At 31.5% G+C, this 18,190-nt stretch overlaps 1 protein-coding gene across 1 annotated transcript in view; it reads left to right on the plus strand.

The window, feature by feature from the left end:
• The window catches only part of LRRIQ1 (leucine rich repeats and IQ motif containing 1), a 199,916-nt gene that overhangs the window by 110,820 nt on the left and 70,906 nt on the right, over positions 1 to 18,190 (plus strand). Inside the window, 5 exon segments of the mRNA XM_058425629.1 lie at positions 4,773 to 4,862; positions 5,518 to 5,639; positions 6,155 to 6,250; positions 6,508 to 6,590; positions 13,110 to 13,211. Of these exon segments, the coding sequence (XP_058281612.1) occupies positions 4,773 to 4,862; positions 5,518 to 5,639; positions 6,155 to 6,250; positions 6,508 to 6,590; positions 13,110 to 13,211 (493 nt within the window).

An 18,190-nucleotide genomic window follows, 5' to 3' on the forward strand; every position in this document is an offset into this window, starting at 1 on the left:
GAATTCAAGTTGTCCCATCCAAAATGGGAATTATCAAGACAGTGAATCACAAGAACTCTAAGTGCCAGTCATTTAGTTTCTAAAGGAATCAAATAGAACGACAATAGGTGCTTTTCCATAAGAGTGTACCTGATTGCTGTATCAGAAAGGCTGCAAATCCAAAACCAGAAGTGATGTCTCCAGATGAACACTGCCTCCATTGCCAGTTACAAATCTATCCAAGTTCAACTTCATTTTCAATACACAAGTAATAAGTACATTTGATAATAATTCTCAAGTAGCTAGAAAGCTTCCAGATCCTCGGTTGTAATTTAAAGAATATCTGAACAGAAGGCTTTCTTTTTTTTTTTAATGTATTTATTTATTTCACTTTTAGTTCTGGGATACATGTGCAGAACATGCATATTTGTTACATAGGTATACGTGTCTCATGGTGTTTCACTGCACCTATTGACCTGTCCTCAAAGATCCTTCTCCTTGCCTCCCCACTCGCCAACAGGCCCTGGTGTGTGTTGTTCCCCTCCCTGTGTCCATATGTTCTCATTGTTCAACTCCCGTTTATGAGAGAGAACATGCGGTGTTTGGTTTTCTGTTCCTATGTTGGTTTGCCGAGGATGATGGCTTCCAGTTTCACCCATGTCCCTGCAAAGGACATGATCTCATTCCTTTTTATGGCTGTGTAGTATTCTGTGGTGTATATGTACCATCTTTTCTTTATCTAGTCTATCATTAATGGGCATTTGGGTTGGTTCCATGACTTTGCTATTGTAAATAGTGCTGCAGTAAACATATATGTGCACGTGTCTTTTAGTAGAATGATTTATATTCCTTTGAGTATATACCTAGTAATGAGATTTCTGGGTCAAATGGTATTTCTGGTTCTAGATCCTTGACGAATCTCCATACTGTCTTCCAGAATGGTTGAACTAAATTACATTACCACCAACAGTGTAAAAGTGTTCCTATTTCTCCACAGCCTCACCAGCCTCTATTGTTTCTTGACATTTTAATAATTGTCATTCTGACTGGTGTGAGATAGTATCTCATTGTGGTTTTGATTTGCATTTATCTAATGATCGGTAATGTTGAACTTTTTTTTATATGTTTGTTGGCCATGTAAATGTCTTCTTTTGAGAAGTGTCTGTTTATGTCCTTTGCCTGCTTTTTGATGGGGTTATTTGTTTTTTTCTTGTAAATTTGTTTGAGTTCCTAGTAACTTCTGGATATTAGACTTTTGTCAAATGGGAAATTTGCAAAAATTTTCTCCCATTCTGTAGGTTGCCTTTTCACTCTGGTGATAGTTTCTTTTGCTGAACAGAAGCTCTTTAGTTTAATTAGATCCCATTTGTGAATTTTGGCTTTTGTTGCAATTGCTTTTGGCATTTTCGTCATGAAGTCTCTGCCTATGCCTGTGTCCTGAATGGTATTGCCTAGGTTTTCTTCTAGGGTTTTAACATTTTTTTTTTGTGGTGAGAATGCTTAAAATGTATTCTCTTAATGATTTTCAAGAATATACTATATTGTTATTAACTATAGTCATCATGTTGCGCAAAAGAGCTCTTGAATTTATTCCTCTCATATAACTGACAAATAGCAATTCAACCAAATATATATTAAACCATATATAATTGTGAGATATATAGATATATATATGTTAATATTTACTACCTAGAAGAAATTTAACAATTGATCTGTCTAGCAACTAAGTAGAGGCACACTATTTACATAACATAAAAACCCTAGAAGAACCCTCGACGAAAAGACAAGGTTTCACATTTACGTCTTTAATCCAGCTTGAGTTAGTTTTTGTATAAGGTGTAAGGAAGTTGTTCAGTTTCAGTTTTCTGCATATGGCTAGCCAGTTTTCTCAGCACCATTTATTGAACAGGAGATCTTTTTCCCATTGCTTATTTTTGTCAGGTTTGTTGAAGATCAGATGGTTGTAGATGTGTGGTGTTATTTCTGAGGTCTGTGTTCTGTTCCATTGGTCTGTGTGAGTAGAAGGCTTTATTAAGCAACAGCTGAAATTTGTATAAATTTGCAGTGGTAAGCACGATATATTAACATACATTTTAAAAAACAGTGGTATATTTATAACTCTTAGCCAATTCCTCCTGACATTTTGAGATTTTATTTCCCTCAGCATACTAGGTAATGCCAAATCTGTTTGATATTAATAAGCTTGAATACATATAAATTTGTTGTCTTGGTAACATATTTTTGGTTTTGATTATATAATTACCAAAAGCATCTTTAACATTTTATATAAAACCTTCTCTTTATGCTTCTAGAAATTTCTAAGAGATAGTAGTTAAATACTTGTTCTGGGATTCTATAAAAGTTTCCATAAACTTTCTATTCAGCCAAAAAAAGCTATTTTCAAAGTTTTCTGTACTTTTAGATATTAATTAGAAAATGTCAATTTTCTCCAGACTTTATGTAGCCTTTCCAAGGAAGAGCACTCTATCAACATCTCTATGATGTGGCAAAGAAGTTTATTGTGCTTTGTGAGATCTTGTCCTGCTGAAGAGAGAAAACAGCTGGATTTCTAGAGAATATAAAAAGTAGATGGTTTGGCAGGTGTTTAAGAAAATAAAAATTTAAAAATGGCTGTTTGTATAAAATCAGTGTAAGAGTCAGGCAACTTGCCTGACAGTGCTGGTCGTTTTCCATAACCACTCCTCAGGTGGCATGTTGCCTTTGTAATATTGTCTCCTTCACATTTTCTCATCAATTTAGCAGTTTTCAGCAGAATAAAAATACTAATTCAATTATAGCTGATATACTGGCCCTTGATCTTCCCTGAGATATGACCGGATTTTCCCTTGTCATTGAAAAGAAAAAACAAAAAAGCTCTAAGTTCTGAATTCTGTTTACAATTTTACATCAAATAAAAATTTCCATCCCCACCTTATTTTAACAGAAATGTCATTAGATTTATTTGTCATTCATGATGAGCTAAAGAGAGAATTCTGATTGTATAAATCAGTGGGAGTTTACTGAGTTACTAACCTGATTTAACAAGCGATCAACATAAATGAATTAAATATATTAGAAATAAATGGCCGTATCTTTTTCTTTCTATAATTTTCCAAAAGTACCAAAGCATATGTGTTTCCTTTTATTTTAGAGTCTCCCTGAACTGTAGCCATTGTTTCTAGACTGCCATTTTCAACCCTTTTCTTTCTGTGAGGATGAGAAGGAGGAATACTCATGGCTCTGGTGAGAGAGCTTTGTCTCTCTCTGCCTCTTTCTGTCTCTTTTTCCAATAACGCATCTTTTAACAAATATTGAATTATTTACAAATATTGAAATTTGAATTTTTTAATTGACAAATAAAAATTATATATGTTTATTGTGTAAAACATGACAGTTTGAAATATGTATACATTGTAGAAAGGCTAAATTGAGCTTATTAACATGTGCGTTACCTCACATAGTTAACTTTTTTTTGTGGTGAGAATGCTTAAAATGTATTCTTTCAATAATTTTCAAGAATATACTATATTGTCATTAACTATAGTCACCATGTTGTGCAAAAGAGCTCTTGAATTTATTCCTCTCATATAACTGACAGATAGCAATTCTTCAACCAAATATATATTAAACCATATATAACTGTGATATATATATATATATATATATAAATTTACTACCTAGAAGAAATTTAACAATTGATCTGTCTAGCAACTAAGTAGAGGCACACTATTTACATAACATTCAAATGGTGCGAGTTTGGTTAGGTATCCTAAGACTAAATTTCATTAAGTGAAATTCTGTTGTTGCACTACCTGCCTGTAGTCAATATGTCCTAGGCCTGCCTTTCCAATGGTCTTTCAAAAGGCAGTCAAGACACACTGCAATTGTGTAAATGAAAAATTGCATTTACATCCCCTCAGAATAAATTATTCTAGTTTTAAATCATAAAATGTTTGATTATTTTAGAACCTTTTTAAAAATAAAATTGGTATTCTAAGCATCTTTCCCCCCCCCAAAAAAAAAATACAGGATCATAAAAATTAATTCTAAGCCATATTGTATATTCAATCAAGTAAAAATCAGATAATTACGTCCTAAATTATACAACACTAATATAATTAGCAGGTTCCATTGTCGAAAGATAGAATAAATTTGGAAATTCCATAAATTGGAGAAAGATGTTTTAAGAGAGGGAGTTTAAAACAGGAATTTCCAAATTTGGGCTTAAATTTATATTTTTGTTATTTGAACAGTTGAATTAGAGAATATAAATCAGGGACCATGTTCCTTGTATTGTTTTATTCATTGCCACAAAATGTGTTTTTTTAACTCTATTCAGGAAATTTGTGAAATTAAAAAAAAATTAAGAAAAAGCTGGTTTATAGACTGTTTATAGAAAAATGGACACTAACATTAAAATACTATAGATTTTCAATAGTGATGTCTGTACTGTAAGAGCTAAAAAAATGACTTTACTCAGTTCCATCTAGATTTGGCTCAGAGTCATAGCTATAAACAGTTAAATACACTGAAGAGTCCGCACCTCATTTTTTAGAGCATTCAAATATCAAGTTTTCACTTTATCCAAAACTTAGGGGTGAAAAGTCTTACCCCATTTTTAGCATGTTTTCACTAAACAGATGAATATCATCTCACAATAGTAAGTAGAAAATTTCCTGTAAATAAAAATTCTCATATACTTTGTCAACATTTGTAGTCTATACACAAATTAAAAGAAACATTGTAAAAGTTATGTAAGCTAAATTACATACATTTTAATATTATTTGTGCAGGCTGCCTTAGAAGAAGAATGGCTAGCATTAGATTCCACCCGCTTCCCTTCACAAACACTGCTTCTTTCAAACCAGCTGCATTGGCCAAAGGTAACATGTCATGGAAACTTCTGAGTCCTCGATCTTTGCTCATTTCTTAAGGTTATGCTATGTTGCAGTGATTAATAATACAATTTATTGACTTGAAAAACATAATTACTTTTAGAAGCCTCTGACTTCCTCCTCATCCCCAGATGTAATTTTTCATGTAGCTTTTCTTTCATTTGCTCCTTTTTTTCTTTATTTTGGATTTCTTTCAACACTTTATTTCACAGTAGCAAAAGAAAAAAAATGATATGCTTCAGCTGCATATTTGGCAGTAGACTAAAATCACTAGTTGACAGCACTTTAAAAATACAAAAATATGCATTAAGAGGGCAACAGCTGAAGATTTTCAGTCAGAGGTCAATGGACTGCAATATCTGTTATTTATTTGATAATCTTTGAAGTTTTAGTTTTCTGAGATTTTTAAAGATCTTTGCAATTAATCATTTTCTATATGAGAGCTATCCCAAAAAGCATAATTTCCACCAGTACAACAAAGGACATGTATAATGTATTACATAAATTTCATTGTATTATAATTTTTAATTTTATAATGAGTTTCCCTTAGGAGGCTATTTGATAATATGCATGTAAAATAATACAACATAAATGCTAGGATTTTTTATTTTACTTCACGCTTATTTACTTTTTTTGTGAAAAGATTCCTGGAAACTTAAAATGGGATGATACTTCATTTAATTTACCAAGTAATCCAGCTCAAGCATGGTTATGTAATGACAAAGAAAATTTGTCTTCTTCAGAACACACACAATTTAATAGCAGGTAAGCTGAACTACTGTTTTAGAGAATCAACCTGTGAATGACAACAGTATTACATATCATACAAACGTAGTACAATTATAAAACTAGATGTGAATTTACTTGTTTAGAAAACAGAACATTTAGTGTTAAAAACATCATGGTCATGAAGAGTTTTCAGTGTAAGGAAAATGAATGAAGTAGGTACATTAAAGCAACTACAAAATTTATATGTCAGGGAAACAATGTAATTAATTATTGTAAACAAGTGGATCTTTAAATACTATATAGGTACAGATAATGATTAGACTAAAAATTCCAGTGCTGCATTACTTTTCACAAAGGGTTTGAAATATGCTTCAAGTAATTGAAATGTAAACATTTTAAATTAATGGCAGACTTTTATTGCCTTCAAGATAATGTTTTTTGCTAACTTAGATTTTATTTCCAAGTTTGAGACAACTGAAACAGTTGTAGTTTTAAAAAGTGCTGATATACTTGTGTTGATTCAGTTAAAAGTGTTTTTTTTCTATTGTTAGATCAGAAGATAAAACTTCTTCCTGGTCACCTGAATCAAAGACCAGTAGAAAGAGTTTGCTAAAATCTGAAAAAGAAAAAAAAATTTCAGAAGAATGGTATGTAGTCAATTTGACACTAATAAGTTAAAAAATTGAGAGACTGCTAAAAGTCCAAGACAGATACTTTTCAAGATTTTAAGAATACCTATATTAGTTTTTATGAAATTATCCATCTGATTAATTTAGTTTCTTAAATGGGAATTCACATTTATTTTAGTATGCTATAATTCAGATATACATGTCTATATGTATATGCATATCTAAATATGATCCGGGTATTTGTTTTACCTTTATTGTGTTTAATCTTTTAATAGGGGCTTTAAGGATATTTCTACTGCTCAGCAAATGTTGAAGAGGGCACAGAAAATGAAATCAAAGAAACTAAAGAAAAGAATAGGTGAGTAGTTAGTGCTCTTTGAATAATAACTGTATGCAAAATTGAAGATAATTCCTTTAAAATATATTTTATAAATTATGTTTAATAAGAACAGTAATCAATTCACATATGACTATGTCTAAGATAATTACTCTGAAAAAAATAAAACCTAAGAGAAAATTATGTTATGTCATTGAATGATTTATACTCTTAAACACTATTTTTACTTTTTTCGGCTCTTTCTTATATACTTTGCTATTGATTGTTCTATCTGTTGTGTATTGAGAATTATAAGTTGTTTTAAAACTGGTTCATTTTGGGAAATGTTGACTCTAAAGAGTATCTGCTTCACTCCTTATTCTTTTGTGTGCTTTTAAATTGCTTGATTATTCAATAAATTTTATAAATGTATCAGTTCAATGGATTTTAGCTCTGAAGACTTCACAACTTAGAATCTTGGAAAAGCAAAGTTATATATTTTATGATTTTGTAGGACTTGGGAAATGTTCTAAAGCATCTGTTATTCTATCCCACTTCTGAGGCTACTCTTTAAATCATTTGTTTTTCTTTGGATACCTCTAATCATTTTAGTGTAATTACTTAATATATGGAGTCAGAGAAGAAATATCAGGATATTATGATATCTTTAATTAAAACTTTAAAATAATTGTATGTAACTTTATATATAACTGTAAATATTTACTCATATAAATATAAGAACATGCATTTCTTTTGTACATCAGTTTTGTTTTCTAGAGTTCTTATTGTTAGTAAAAAGTTTCCATAAAAGACCAGTTACTCATGAGCAGTGCAATAAATGTATACTTTTCCTATAGATCTAGCTTATGTAATCATATGAAAAAATATTTCATAAAACTGTTTTTATCTTTTTCTATTAATTATATTTTAATTATAATTCAGTAAATTCTAAGAACCAGATATAAATATAAAATTTTAAAACAAGTAAATATTGCAAAAGTGCTTTTGATTTTCAAGGAATAACTGATATTTATTGGCACATCACTTACTAGCCATTGATAAGTTACTGGTGATTTATTTTTATATTCTGAAGTGTTCAACTTGCATACCTTATTGTTATATTAGTGATATCTTAATTTTTTTGCTTTTTTGTGATAACTTATTTTTATTGAGTAGTAAATTTTTTCAGGTTTAAAACATTAACATTTCAAGCATTTTTAAAGAAAATATAAACACCTTGCTTTTTAATTTGTTTGTACCTCCTGCACTCTCATTTTGTAAACTCCTATTAAGTTCATCAGGCTTCTCTGAACTGAATGCTATGTGGTGGTTACCCAGTGAAATAGTAACTCCAAACTCTTAACGATAGTGAGATTCTCTTTCAGTTCTCTAGATATAGAATCTAGTAGTGTAAATCTGGTCGTGTGATAAACTCTATTATTGCTTTGATGTCTATTTCTACCCATCTTCAGCAGTATCAAAAACATTCTTTAAACAACTGTTTTGAGAATAATAATTTCTGAAACTCCTGAGGCAAGTTCAAATATCAGAGGTGGTTTAAGAACTGATTCAGCCAATATTCAACAAATAATTATGACATAGTTGTATTCAAGGAATTCTGCTAGGCCCACTTTTAAAAGTATTTGTAAAGTTTGCAATAAATAGCCTTCAGTAGTGAAAGCAGAGGAAAAGCTTAGCTTGTCAGACTTCCCATATGATTCCATCTCTGGGAAATATATAGGTCTTTCTTGCCAACTCTTGTAATTGAGGGTTTTGTGGGGGGTGAGAACATTTTTGATAAAGCAGCGTAGCAAGTGTTTTAGCAAAGGATTCAGTAAGGAATATATGCTAGTACATAAAAATCATTGCTTTAATGGCCACGACTAGAGATAATTATCAGGCAAAAATTAAACCTCTTTTATCAGTCACAAGGGGGCATGGCAGGGTAACAAATGAAAGAAGATAACCAGACGTCCAACTTGATGACCACATCTTTAACTTAACATTTTTGGTCAGGTTAAAATCCTAAATGGCAATTGTGTAATATTTATAGAGACTATTACTCTAATAACATGATTATAATCCAAATTGCATTCTTATTACTGTGTAAGGTTTTGTGTCTCTATGTATCACTTTTGTTTTGCTTTTTTACATCAATATATTAGAATAATGAAACAAAACATTTTATGTTTAAAACATGAACGCTGAAATGTAAAATTTAGTGATAAGTTTTATACTCGTCTCACTTTTTTCATTCTATTCTTCATTCACAACAGATACACAGATTAGAAACATTAAAGGGAGGATTAATGGTGAAAAGCATGAAAAAGAAAATCTGAGAGATCTTTTCTAATCATCACATTTTGTCTATCTTCTGTTCATTTGATGATGTAGCACTTATTTCATTTTGTATCTGTGAGCAAATTATTTAAGATTCTGTGCCTCAGGTTTTCTTCTTATAGAATAAAAAATGTTCAGTACTTTCTCCAGTTTTATAATTCAATCGATCTGTGATATACCATTAACTTACTTGCATCTGTCTCAAATAATGACCATAATTTAAATTTTTTACTCACTAATGAGTTAAAACAATGTTTTAAATATCTAAATTTGGTTAAACACTGAAAGATTTACTAGCAATTTTTAAATATACTTGGAGATACATGTCTTACATAGACAACTTGCCAACTCGAAATTTTTAAGCCACTAGAGGGCAACATCGTCTATAAAACTGCTGTGAGACTAACTAGATCTATGGGGGTGGGGAGCATGGCAGGAGGGGTGTCAGAGAATAGGAACAATTAATTAATGTAATGAATTATGTCCTACAATCTAACAAAGTAATAATCCTCAAGGAAATGAGGCACAGTTGCAAGAAGTATGGTAGCTTTAATTCAAATTTCTGCCACAAAAAACCTTAGAGCACTCAGTGGCAAGCACTCATATTTTCTGTTTGTATTTTGTACATATTTTTATCAGTCAAGGGATATGAGTCAATAATATTTTATTTATTTAAGATGAAAATGAAAATACAGCAAAAAGCAGAGGGTCAATTAATTTAAGAATGTAGAATGTAATGGAATCAGTTGCAGAGAGAGGGAAGAATATGAGGAAGCTCATTTATGAAGAGGCAAGAAACAGGAAAGGTGTGGTATGGGCGGCTACTAGGGGGGACTTAGTATTGATGACTTCTATTGGTATATGTGAGGCCATCTGATTAAAGGAGGAGGAGGGTGGAAAAGAAGAGGAGGAATTGATTTGTAGCTACAGGGTAAAATCTAAAATTGTGAGGAGTTATCATTACTTATACAGTTTATGTTTGGGTTATGGTGGTTGTTTTTCCTAGTGAGTAATTGCTTTTAACCTCTTGACTGGCATAAGCTTGAACCAATAATGACCGGTTTTGCATTTCTGGGTTTTATTTGTTTGTTTGTTTTTATTGTTGCTTCATACACAGAAGCAGTTTCAGAATTTGGTGATCTGTGTTGAAATTTAGCAGATATCCAGGGAAGTTTAGAATTCAATAGTGCAGTGAAGAAGATCCTGTGTAAGGTGAGAGTTACTGGTTTATTGAAAACATGCAGGGTCAATAATCTCACAATACTGAGTGTAATTGGTAGCAAGACTGAGATGAGGTGGATGCAGAAAGGGAGTGGGTGTTTGGTTTTGATGTGGAGCACTCCTTAGAGTGCTCAGAGAGAATGGGGTCTGAGTATAGGGATTTTGGTGGGGAGTAGCTGGTAAGAGGTTTAAGGAACATAGGACGAAGACCTAACATGGATTTTCTGCCAGGAATTAAGCCAGCATTAATAAAGCCTAATTTTTTATGTCAAGTAAACAATTCATGGGCTATAGCAAAGCCATCAGATTGCAGAATGATAATAAATGTAACTAAAGAATGTTAAGGGGGAGGGACCAACAGGGAGTGGTATAGACAAAACTCTACCAAAATGAAGTTTATTCAAGATTTATTTTGTTTACCACATCAATTTCCAGTAAGATTTTACAAGAATTTTGATCAGATGTTACTGTGTTATGCTCTCAACAACGAAAACTTAATAATAAAATTCATCTGAATAGTAAGATCCTTGAGGGCTGAAACACCCTTGACATCTCAGACCTACTACCACCATGCCTAGCACCTGGTAGATATCCAATGAATGTCGTCAATTGACTAAAAAGAAAAAATAGATAAAAGTCACTAATATACATTTTACAGTGTGTGTGTGCATTTTAGTCATGTAAATATATGCTTATATTTGGGAAAATTTAAATTAGTAAATAGTACTACTTTTAAGATTATGAAATATTGCTAGTTATTCAAGCTTATTTTACAGCACTGCTATACTTGGCACCTGCAAAAAATGGGTAATAATAACCAGATTTGTATGTAAGAAGAAAAATACTAAAATAAAACAATGAGATAAATTAGAATTATAGAAGTTGAAAAGGGATTGTACAAGGAATTTAATAATATGGATACTCTAATGCTTAACTAAAATTATATTATTTAAATGAAATAATAAACTGTAAAGTATAGAGACACATGCATAATAGGACATGGTTACTTACCTAGGGGTTTCTGAAACATTTTTGAACATCTATTTAATACCTATTTCCCCAACACTGGGCAAGTCATTGCTGGGAGATACAAAGATTATGTTTAAAAGGCAACTTAGACCTGCTGTTGATTACCACAGAGGAGTAGACTTAAGTGTACAAAACTGACTTTATAATAAATAAAAACATGTAACAAACTATACTGTTTACAATTACCTTATCCCTTGGCTTTTTTTTTTTAACTGGGTTGCGTTTTTATTTATTTATTTTTTTATTGAGGTAAGAATACTGTATTATTACCAGTGGTATTTTCAGGGACTATCAAAATCAAGTGATTTTTTTTCTATCTTAAAGTACTACGTTTCTTACTTCTTATAATTATCCCTTTGCAATTCGAATTAATTCAAGATTAAATCAATTTATGCTGATGTAATCAGAATGTTTTAAAACAAAAAGATACTGATAATGTAGCACTATTGCTCTTGGAGAATAAAATTATTTTGAGTAAATTGTGCTAGATAACCTTTCTAAATATTTTGTACATGTTAAATTATTTGACCTTGATAATAGTATGAGAAAAGTATGATTGTTTTATTATTTGGCCAAGGAAATGCCAAAGAACTTATAAAATATTCATAGCTTCTGTTCAGTGCACTGTGTTGAGTGAAATGGAGCCAATTATGGTTCTATGTATTTTTATATATCACAGTAAATTTTATGAAGAATGTAAGTTTTTTTCTAAGAATATAAACTGGAAATGTTTCATTGTTCATGTCATAATTATGTCTATTAGCTGTTATTTGTTGAGAACCCACACTAATGTGTGCATGGGACTTGATGTTTTACACACATGATCTCATTAATTTGTACAGTACTACTAGTACTTCAAAGACAATATTACTTCTGTTGGACAGAGGAAGAGACAGAAGGTGAGAACAGTTTTTCCGGAGTCATGCAAGTAGTAAAAGTTGGAACTAGGATCTAACCCAGGTCTGCTGGATTGTGATGTTGTTAGAAAATACATAGATCAAATAAAAAGGCGAGAAGAGCAAGAGAGTAGAGAGATGGTTCTAAGACACCAAACAGTTTGTAAGCCCATGGTAATGTCTTTCCTCATTGACTAATAGTTCTTTGACATGTCATTTATTTTGTAAATGACTTAGATGATATATAATACTTATTTTATGAAATATATATACACAGATTTTTATTATTCTTACTGTTAGTTCATATTGAATTCATAAGAAACATTTAATAACGATAACACCTGAGATTACATATATTAATACTTATGAAATGTACCTAAACATTGTCCAACATTTTCCCTAATCTTGAGAAATACAATCATTGTGAAAAATGTAAATCATACTTAGTAAAGATGAATTATTACTAGAAGACTAATGGAAATTGTCAGGTTGCTCATGCTGGAGAATAGTTATGCAAATACTATTTATTTTTGCTACTTTAGCATTTAATTAAAATATGTAATTTGGTATTTACAACATTAAAAATCTTGTTTCTTGATATGTATAGTCTACATTCACAATCTGTTTTTTGTAATATTAATAGACCTTGAATATTCTTCGCTTTGAATATATGGAGAAAATTTATACATCTTTGTTGTCTGAAAATACATTAGGGCAAAAGAGAAACCACTATTTTAGGTGTTAAATTAATGAAATAACCTTTTCCTACCTGTTTCTTACTCCATTAGTTGTCTTGCTTCCATGTTTTATATCCCATCTCCCCATAGTTTAGATGGAAAAGTAGAGCATTTCTGTTCTTTAAATACTGGCTATGTGTTTAATCAGATAACCAATAATACGTACATGGTTGGCTACCTTTCCATGTTAATGAAGCTTAATATAACATCATCATCAATTTCATAGAGCTTTATAAAGTGGATTTTTTTTTACTACCACCATATAATAAATATGTGGACATTTAGAGAAGGAAATAACCAAAGATGAACTTTGCTCCTTTCTTATTCGTTTTGTTTAGATTCCACTGTGCGTCTAGCCTTATTCAAAAACAATGAAAATAAAGTGTCTGCTCCAAAATCACCAGAGAAGGTACAGCCAAGAAGAGATGGTTACTTTGAAGGTATGGCTTAATAACAGATACATAGAGAGGTAAAAAGATAAAGAAAGATTGAAAGAATTGTATTTACGATAAATTTTTAATTCTTAATCATGAAGTATATATATAAAGAATTATGTATAACATATACTTGAATAACTCAAAATATGGCTATTAAAGCTGAAGTGCTAATTTAGTGTGCTGAAATATTGATATAGTAATTGAAAAATTTGTATCAATGTTTACATAAATTTTAATTTTTTTATTTATATATGAACGTTTTATAATGATGTATCATCAGTGACATTAATATTATTTAAATTTTACAGTGACAGATATATTAGCTTCTATCAGTGGAAGTGATCACATGTTGAAATGATATTCTGTTTACTGCCAATTTACACAAATTGTATTAAGCCCTATAAATTATACTCTGGAATTTAAAATATTTTACAATATTTGAAGTTTGCCCAACTCACTGTTGGGGTGAAGGATTTCCACATCTAGGTGGTGATAGTTCTGATTATATCTCTGATTTCAACATTCAGAAAAATCATGAACTTAAATTATTAAACAGAAATATTTAAATGTAATAAAGTAGCAAGCATGATGCAAAACAGTGCAGCAAACATGACTGAAAATGTTTGCCATCTGCTTTCCTTTTAATGTTAATGTTTTTTAGTTTTTATACTAAAAATTTATACTACTTTTTTAGTATAAAATTTTTATTTAGTTTTAAATTTTCATTTTAGTATCAATTTTTTATAATTTTTAATAGAAAAAGGGAATCATATTTTAATGAAAAGGACCTATGAACATTTTCAGCATTTTGTCTTCTATAAGATTTAAATAAATCTTAAAATTTAGACATCTTCATAGTACGATTGAAAATGGAAACAGTTTGATTTACATTTCTGTTTTGTAATGTCTAAAACTAAAGAAAAGTTTGTTAACCACCAAATTTACACCATCCTAGAAATGCCTACTGAAGTATGTAGGGGTAGAAGTCATGGAATCTAGAATTTTCCGTAAAGTAGATAGCAATAGTCTGGGCGCGATGGCTCACGCCTGTAATCCCAGCACTTTGGGGGGCCGAGGCAGACGGATCACGAGGTCAGGAGATCGAGACCATCCTGGCTAACACGGTGAAACCCTGTCTCTACTAAAAATACAAAAAATTAGCCGGGCGTGGTGGCGGGCGCCTGTAGTCCCAGCTACTCGGAGGCTGAGGCAGGAGAATGGCGTGAACCCGGGAGGCAGAGCTTGCAGTGAGCCGAGATCGTGCCGCTGCACTCCAGCCTGGGCAACAGAGGGAGACTCCATCTCAAAAAAAAAAAAAAAAAAAAAAAAAAAATTAGTAATACAAACATACATGGAAAGATAAATAAAGCAAGTGTGGGAAATTATTGAAATTGTTGGACCAACAGATGATAGTGTGTAAAGGTTTCTTTTACATTCTTTTTTATATTAAATATTTTCCATAGTAAAACATTTAAAAATTTTGGTGCCCATTATCCATGTCAAAACACAATATTATTTCAACAAATATTTATGGATTAATATTTTGATAGAATTAAAATATATTCCCAATTTAAAATAAGGCTTGGGTTTTAATCATTGAGGATATTTCATTGTTATAGTCTTAACTCTACCATTTCAGTCTTTTTTTTAAAAATGTAGAAATTCTGCTAAAATCAGTAACAACTCTACAGACATTGTTTATTAAATAGGAATGTTGTTGCATTAGAAAAGAACTGCCTAGGAATAAAGATAAGCAGGGTGTTCTTACCCTTTAATTTAACACACATCTCAGACTCATCAACAGAAATCTATCCTAACAGGTTCTCTTGCATCCTATCTTGTTCTATTAAATGTGAAGCTACATTACCATCTAGAATAGTATAATATGTATGTATGATATGTTTATTGAATTTGTACTGTATAAAATATGCTAGAAATAGTTCAAAGTAGTGATAAATTCGAAGTGGCCTATAGAATATAAAACATTTCCACATAAGCTTTATGATGTGATGTTCTATGATTTCGTTTTTTTCCTCAAGTGAATTTTGTTTAGTTTGCTTTCTTTTAGAACCAAGTAAAGTACATTTGGCATTTCATTAATTTCACTGAATGAGTTTTATGTATTTACCAGACTTTCTAATGTACTATAGATTTTTGTTGTTGTTTGTTTAGGAATAGGCTTGGCAAAAATAGTTTTATATGGAAGATTTTTTTTAACAGTTAATATGTTTATTCTTGTCCCTTTTTTTAAGGGGAAAACAGTGACGAAAAGTGAGGCAAAATCATTTGTTCATTGCTGGCCAAGCTGAACCCCATGTTGTCTTTAACTGCTGCTCTGGGATTATTCACTTTAGAGAATCACAGATACTTCCTGATGCCACAGAGCGCAGCTTCCAAAGAAATATACCAACTAACCCCTACTGCCCAGTAGAGAGTGCCTCCTTAACCCGATTCTTTTGAGATACAACTTTCTTATTATAAAATGCACCCCTTTTGAAAGTACAATACAATGAACTCTACTATATTTACAGTTACATAACCATCACCAAATCTAGTTTTAGAACATTGGAAGATCTTTTATTCCTTAAGAAAAAAATCAAATAAAATTAGTGGTTGGGCATCTGATGCCCCCCAGAAAAGTGAGGAAGATCAAAATTAAATTTTGCTGTAGGTTTATATTGAATAATTCCATGTGGAACAGTATCTCAGCACAATGGTATGCCAACACTGTCTTATAATTTCCTTGGTTTTGTTGAAATTGTATCATACTGTAGAACTGCTTGACTATTGCTTTCCAAAATCCACATTTATTTTAGTAACATTGTATAAATTAAAAAAAAAATTACTTTCTGTCTCCACTCTGCAATATTGACTATATGGGGTTTCCATGATTCTTCTTACAAATTTGATTTTTATTGTGGCTTTTTCTGAACATCCCTAGCAAAAACATTAGTAGCTAGAAAGGATGGTAGATATATCTCTGTTGGTCTATGATTAAAAATATGCTTAAATTCAAGGAATAGTTGATATTAAATATCAAATTATATTAAAAATATAAGGTAAAATATTATACCATTTTAACAGTCCATGTTTTATAGGATGTCCTTCTATTTTTTCTATATTCATAAAATGTTGACCATTTTTGTCTGGCTACCAGATTTAGATCTTTAACCTAATCAAGTCTGAGGAGGCTTTGACCACGCCTGTCCCCGGAGTCACCTCATATATGTGCCATGTGTCAGCTATTAGCCAGTTGTTCCTATGAGACGAGTCTTAGAGCCTGAACACTTGGCAGATTTAACATTGGCTTATTTTATTTATTTGTTTATTTATATTTATTTTGAATCAGATGCCTGTCTTTGTTTACCTTTGTTACCAACCTGTAATACCTACTTGGATTTCAATATCCTATATTGTCTTAGAACTCAAAACAATTTCTTGTTTATTGCCTTGAAGATCTGCAGCCAAGTTTCTTTTTTTTCTGTTTTAATTGTTTAGTTTGGAGCTCTGACATCATTTATATTCATCACTTGCATAAGAGCAAGCATAGCTTAATGGACATTAGTGTAGATTCTGGAGTTAGTCCAACACAGTTTGAATCTTGACTTTATCGTTTATTAGCTGTGTGACCTTTGGGAAGTTGTTTAACTTCTCTGTTTCTCATTATTTTTCATCTATGAAATAAGAGGCAAACAGTAATTAGGCATGGGGAGTATTGTGAGGATTACATAGATTTTATTTGTGAGTAGCTTGGAACACACAATCTAAGTACATATTAAGTGCTCAAAATATAATCATTAGCAATAGTCATTTTAAAAGTATGGCATTGCTTCTTGTTCTTGTTTACAATTAGTTCTCTTTATTCCATTTATTATTAAGTACTGTGCTGAGAGTTTTACTTACGTTCTCTGATTCAATGCTTTCAGAAACTTTGAGAAAGATATTATGACTGTCAACATTTTACAGATGATATAACTATAGTATTGAGAGATTGATAGGTGACTTGACTAAGGTTTCCACACAGAAAACAAGTGGCTGAAAGGAAATGGTAATAATTTCTTTGACAAATAAAGCTTGCAAAATCAAAACAAAATACAAATGTTAGAGAAAAAAGATTACGAGGTAACCCTGAAATTTATACCACTTAGAACTAAAATACTTAGGAAAAAAGTAAAGACTAATTATTAAAATAAGGTAAAACTCTGAGAACCATAATCAATTTTGGTTTTTATTCCTTTCTCATAGTTGCATTAATATAATTTAGGATATCATTTAGTGCCAACATGGTAATGAAGATTTGATTTGTAACCTATAGTTAGCTGCTACCTTGGATAATGTTATTATTGATATTATTATGATAACCTAATATTAAATATGAGTCAGTTAGATTCTTAGTAAAGAGTGACCATTTTTAAAATAATTCCAACTTTTATTTTAGATTCAGGGGTAACATGGGCAGTTTTGTTAAATTGTGCATGATACTGAGGTTTGGGCTACAAATGATCCCATCACCCAGGTAAAGAGCATAGTAACAAACAGGTACCGTTTTTCAGCCCCTGGTTTCCTCCCTCTCTCCCCACTCTAGTAGTTCCTGGGGTCTATTGTTTCTATCTTTGCGTCCATGTGTACCCGATGTTTAGCTACCACTTATAAGTGAAAACACGTGGTATTTGGTTTTCTGTTCCTGCATTAATTGGCTTAAGATAATGGCCTCCACGTTGCTGGAAAGGTCATGATTTCATACTTTTTTTTTTCTTTTGAGACAGAGTCTTGCTCTGTCACCAGGCTCAAGTGCAGTGACGCTATCTCGGCTCACTGCAACCTCTGCCTCCTGGGTTCAAGCAATTCTCCTGCCTCATCCTCTCAAGTAGCTGGCATTACAGGTGCACGCCACCACGCCCGGCTAATTTCTTTTGTATTTTAGTAGAGACGGGGTTTCACCATGTTGCCCAGGTTGGTCTCCTGAGCTCAGGCAATCCACC

Source organism: Hylobates moloch, unplaced genomic scaffold, assembly GCF_009828535.3.
Source record: "Hylobates moloch isolate HMO894 unplaced genomic scaffold, HMol_V3 SCAFFOLD_12, whole genome shotgun sequence".
NCBI classification, from domain to species: Eukaryota; Metazoa; Chordata; class Mammalia; order Primates; family Hylobatidae; genus Hylobates; species Hylobates moloch.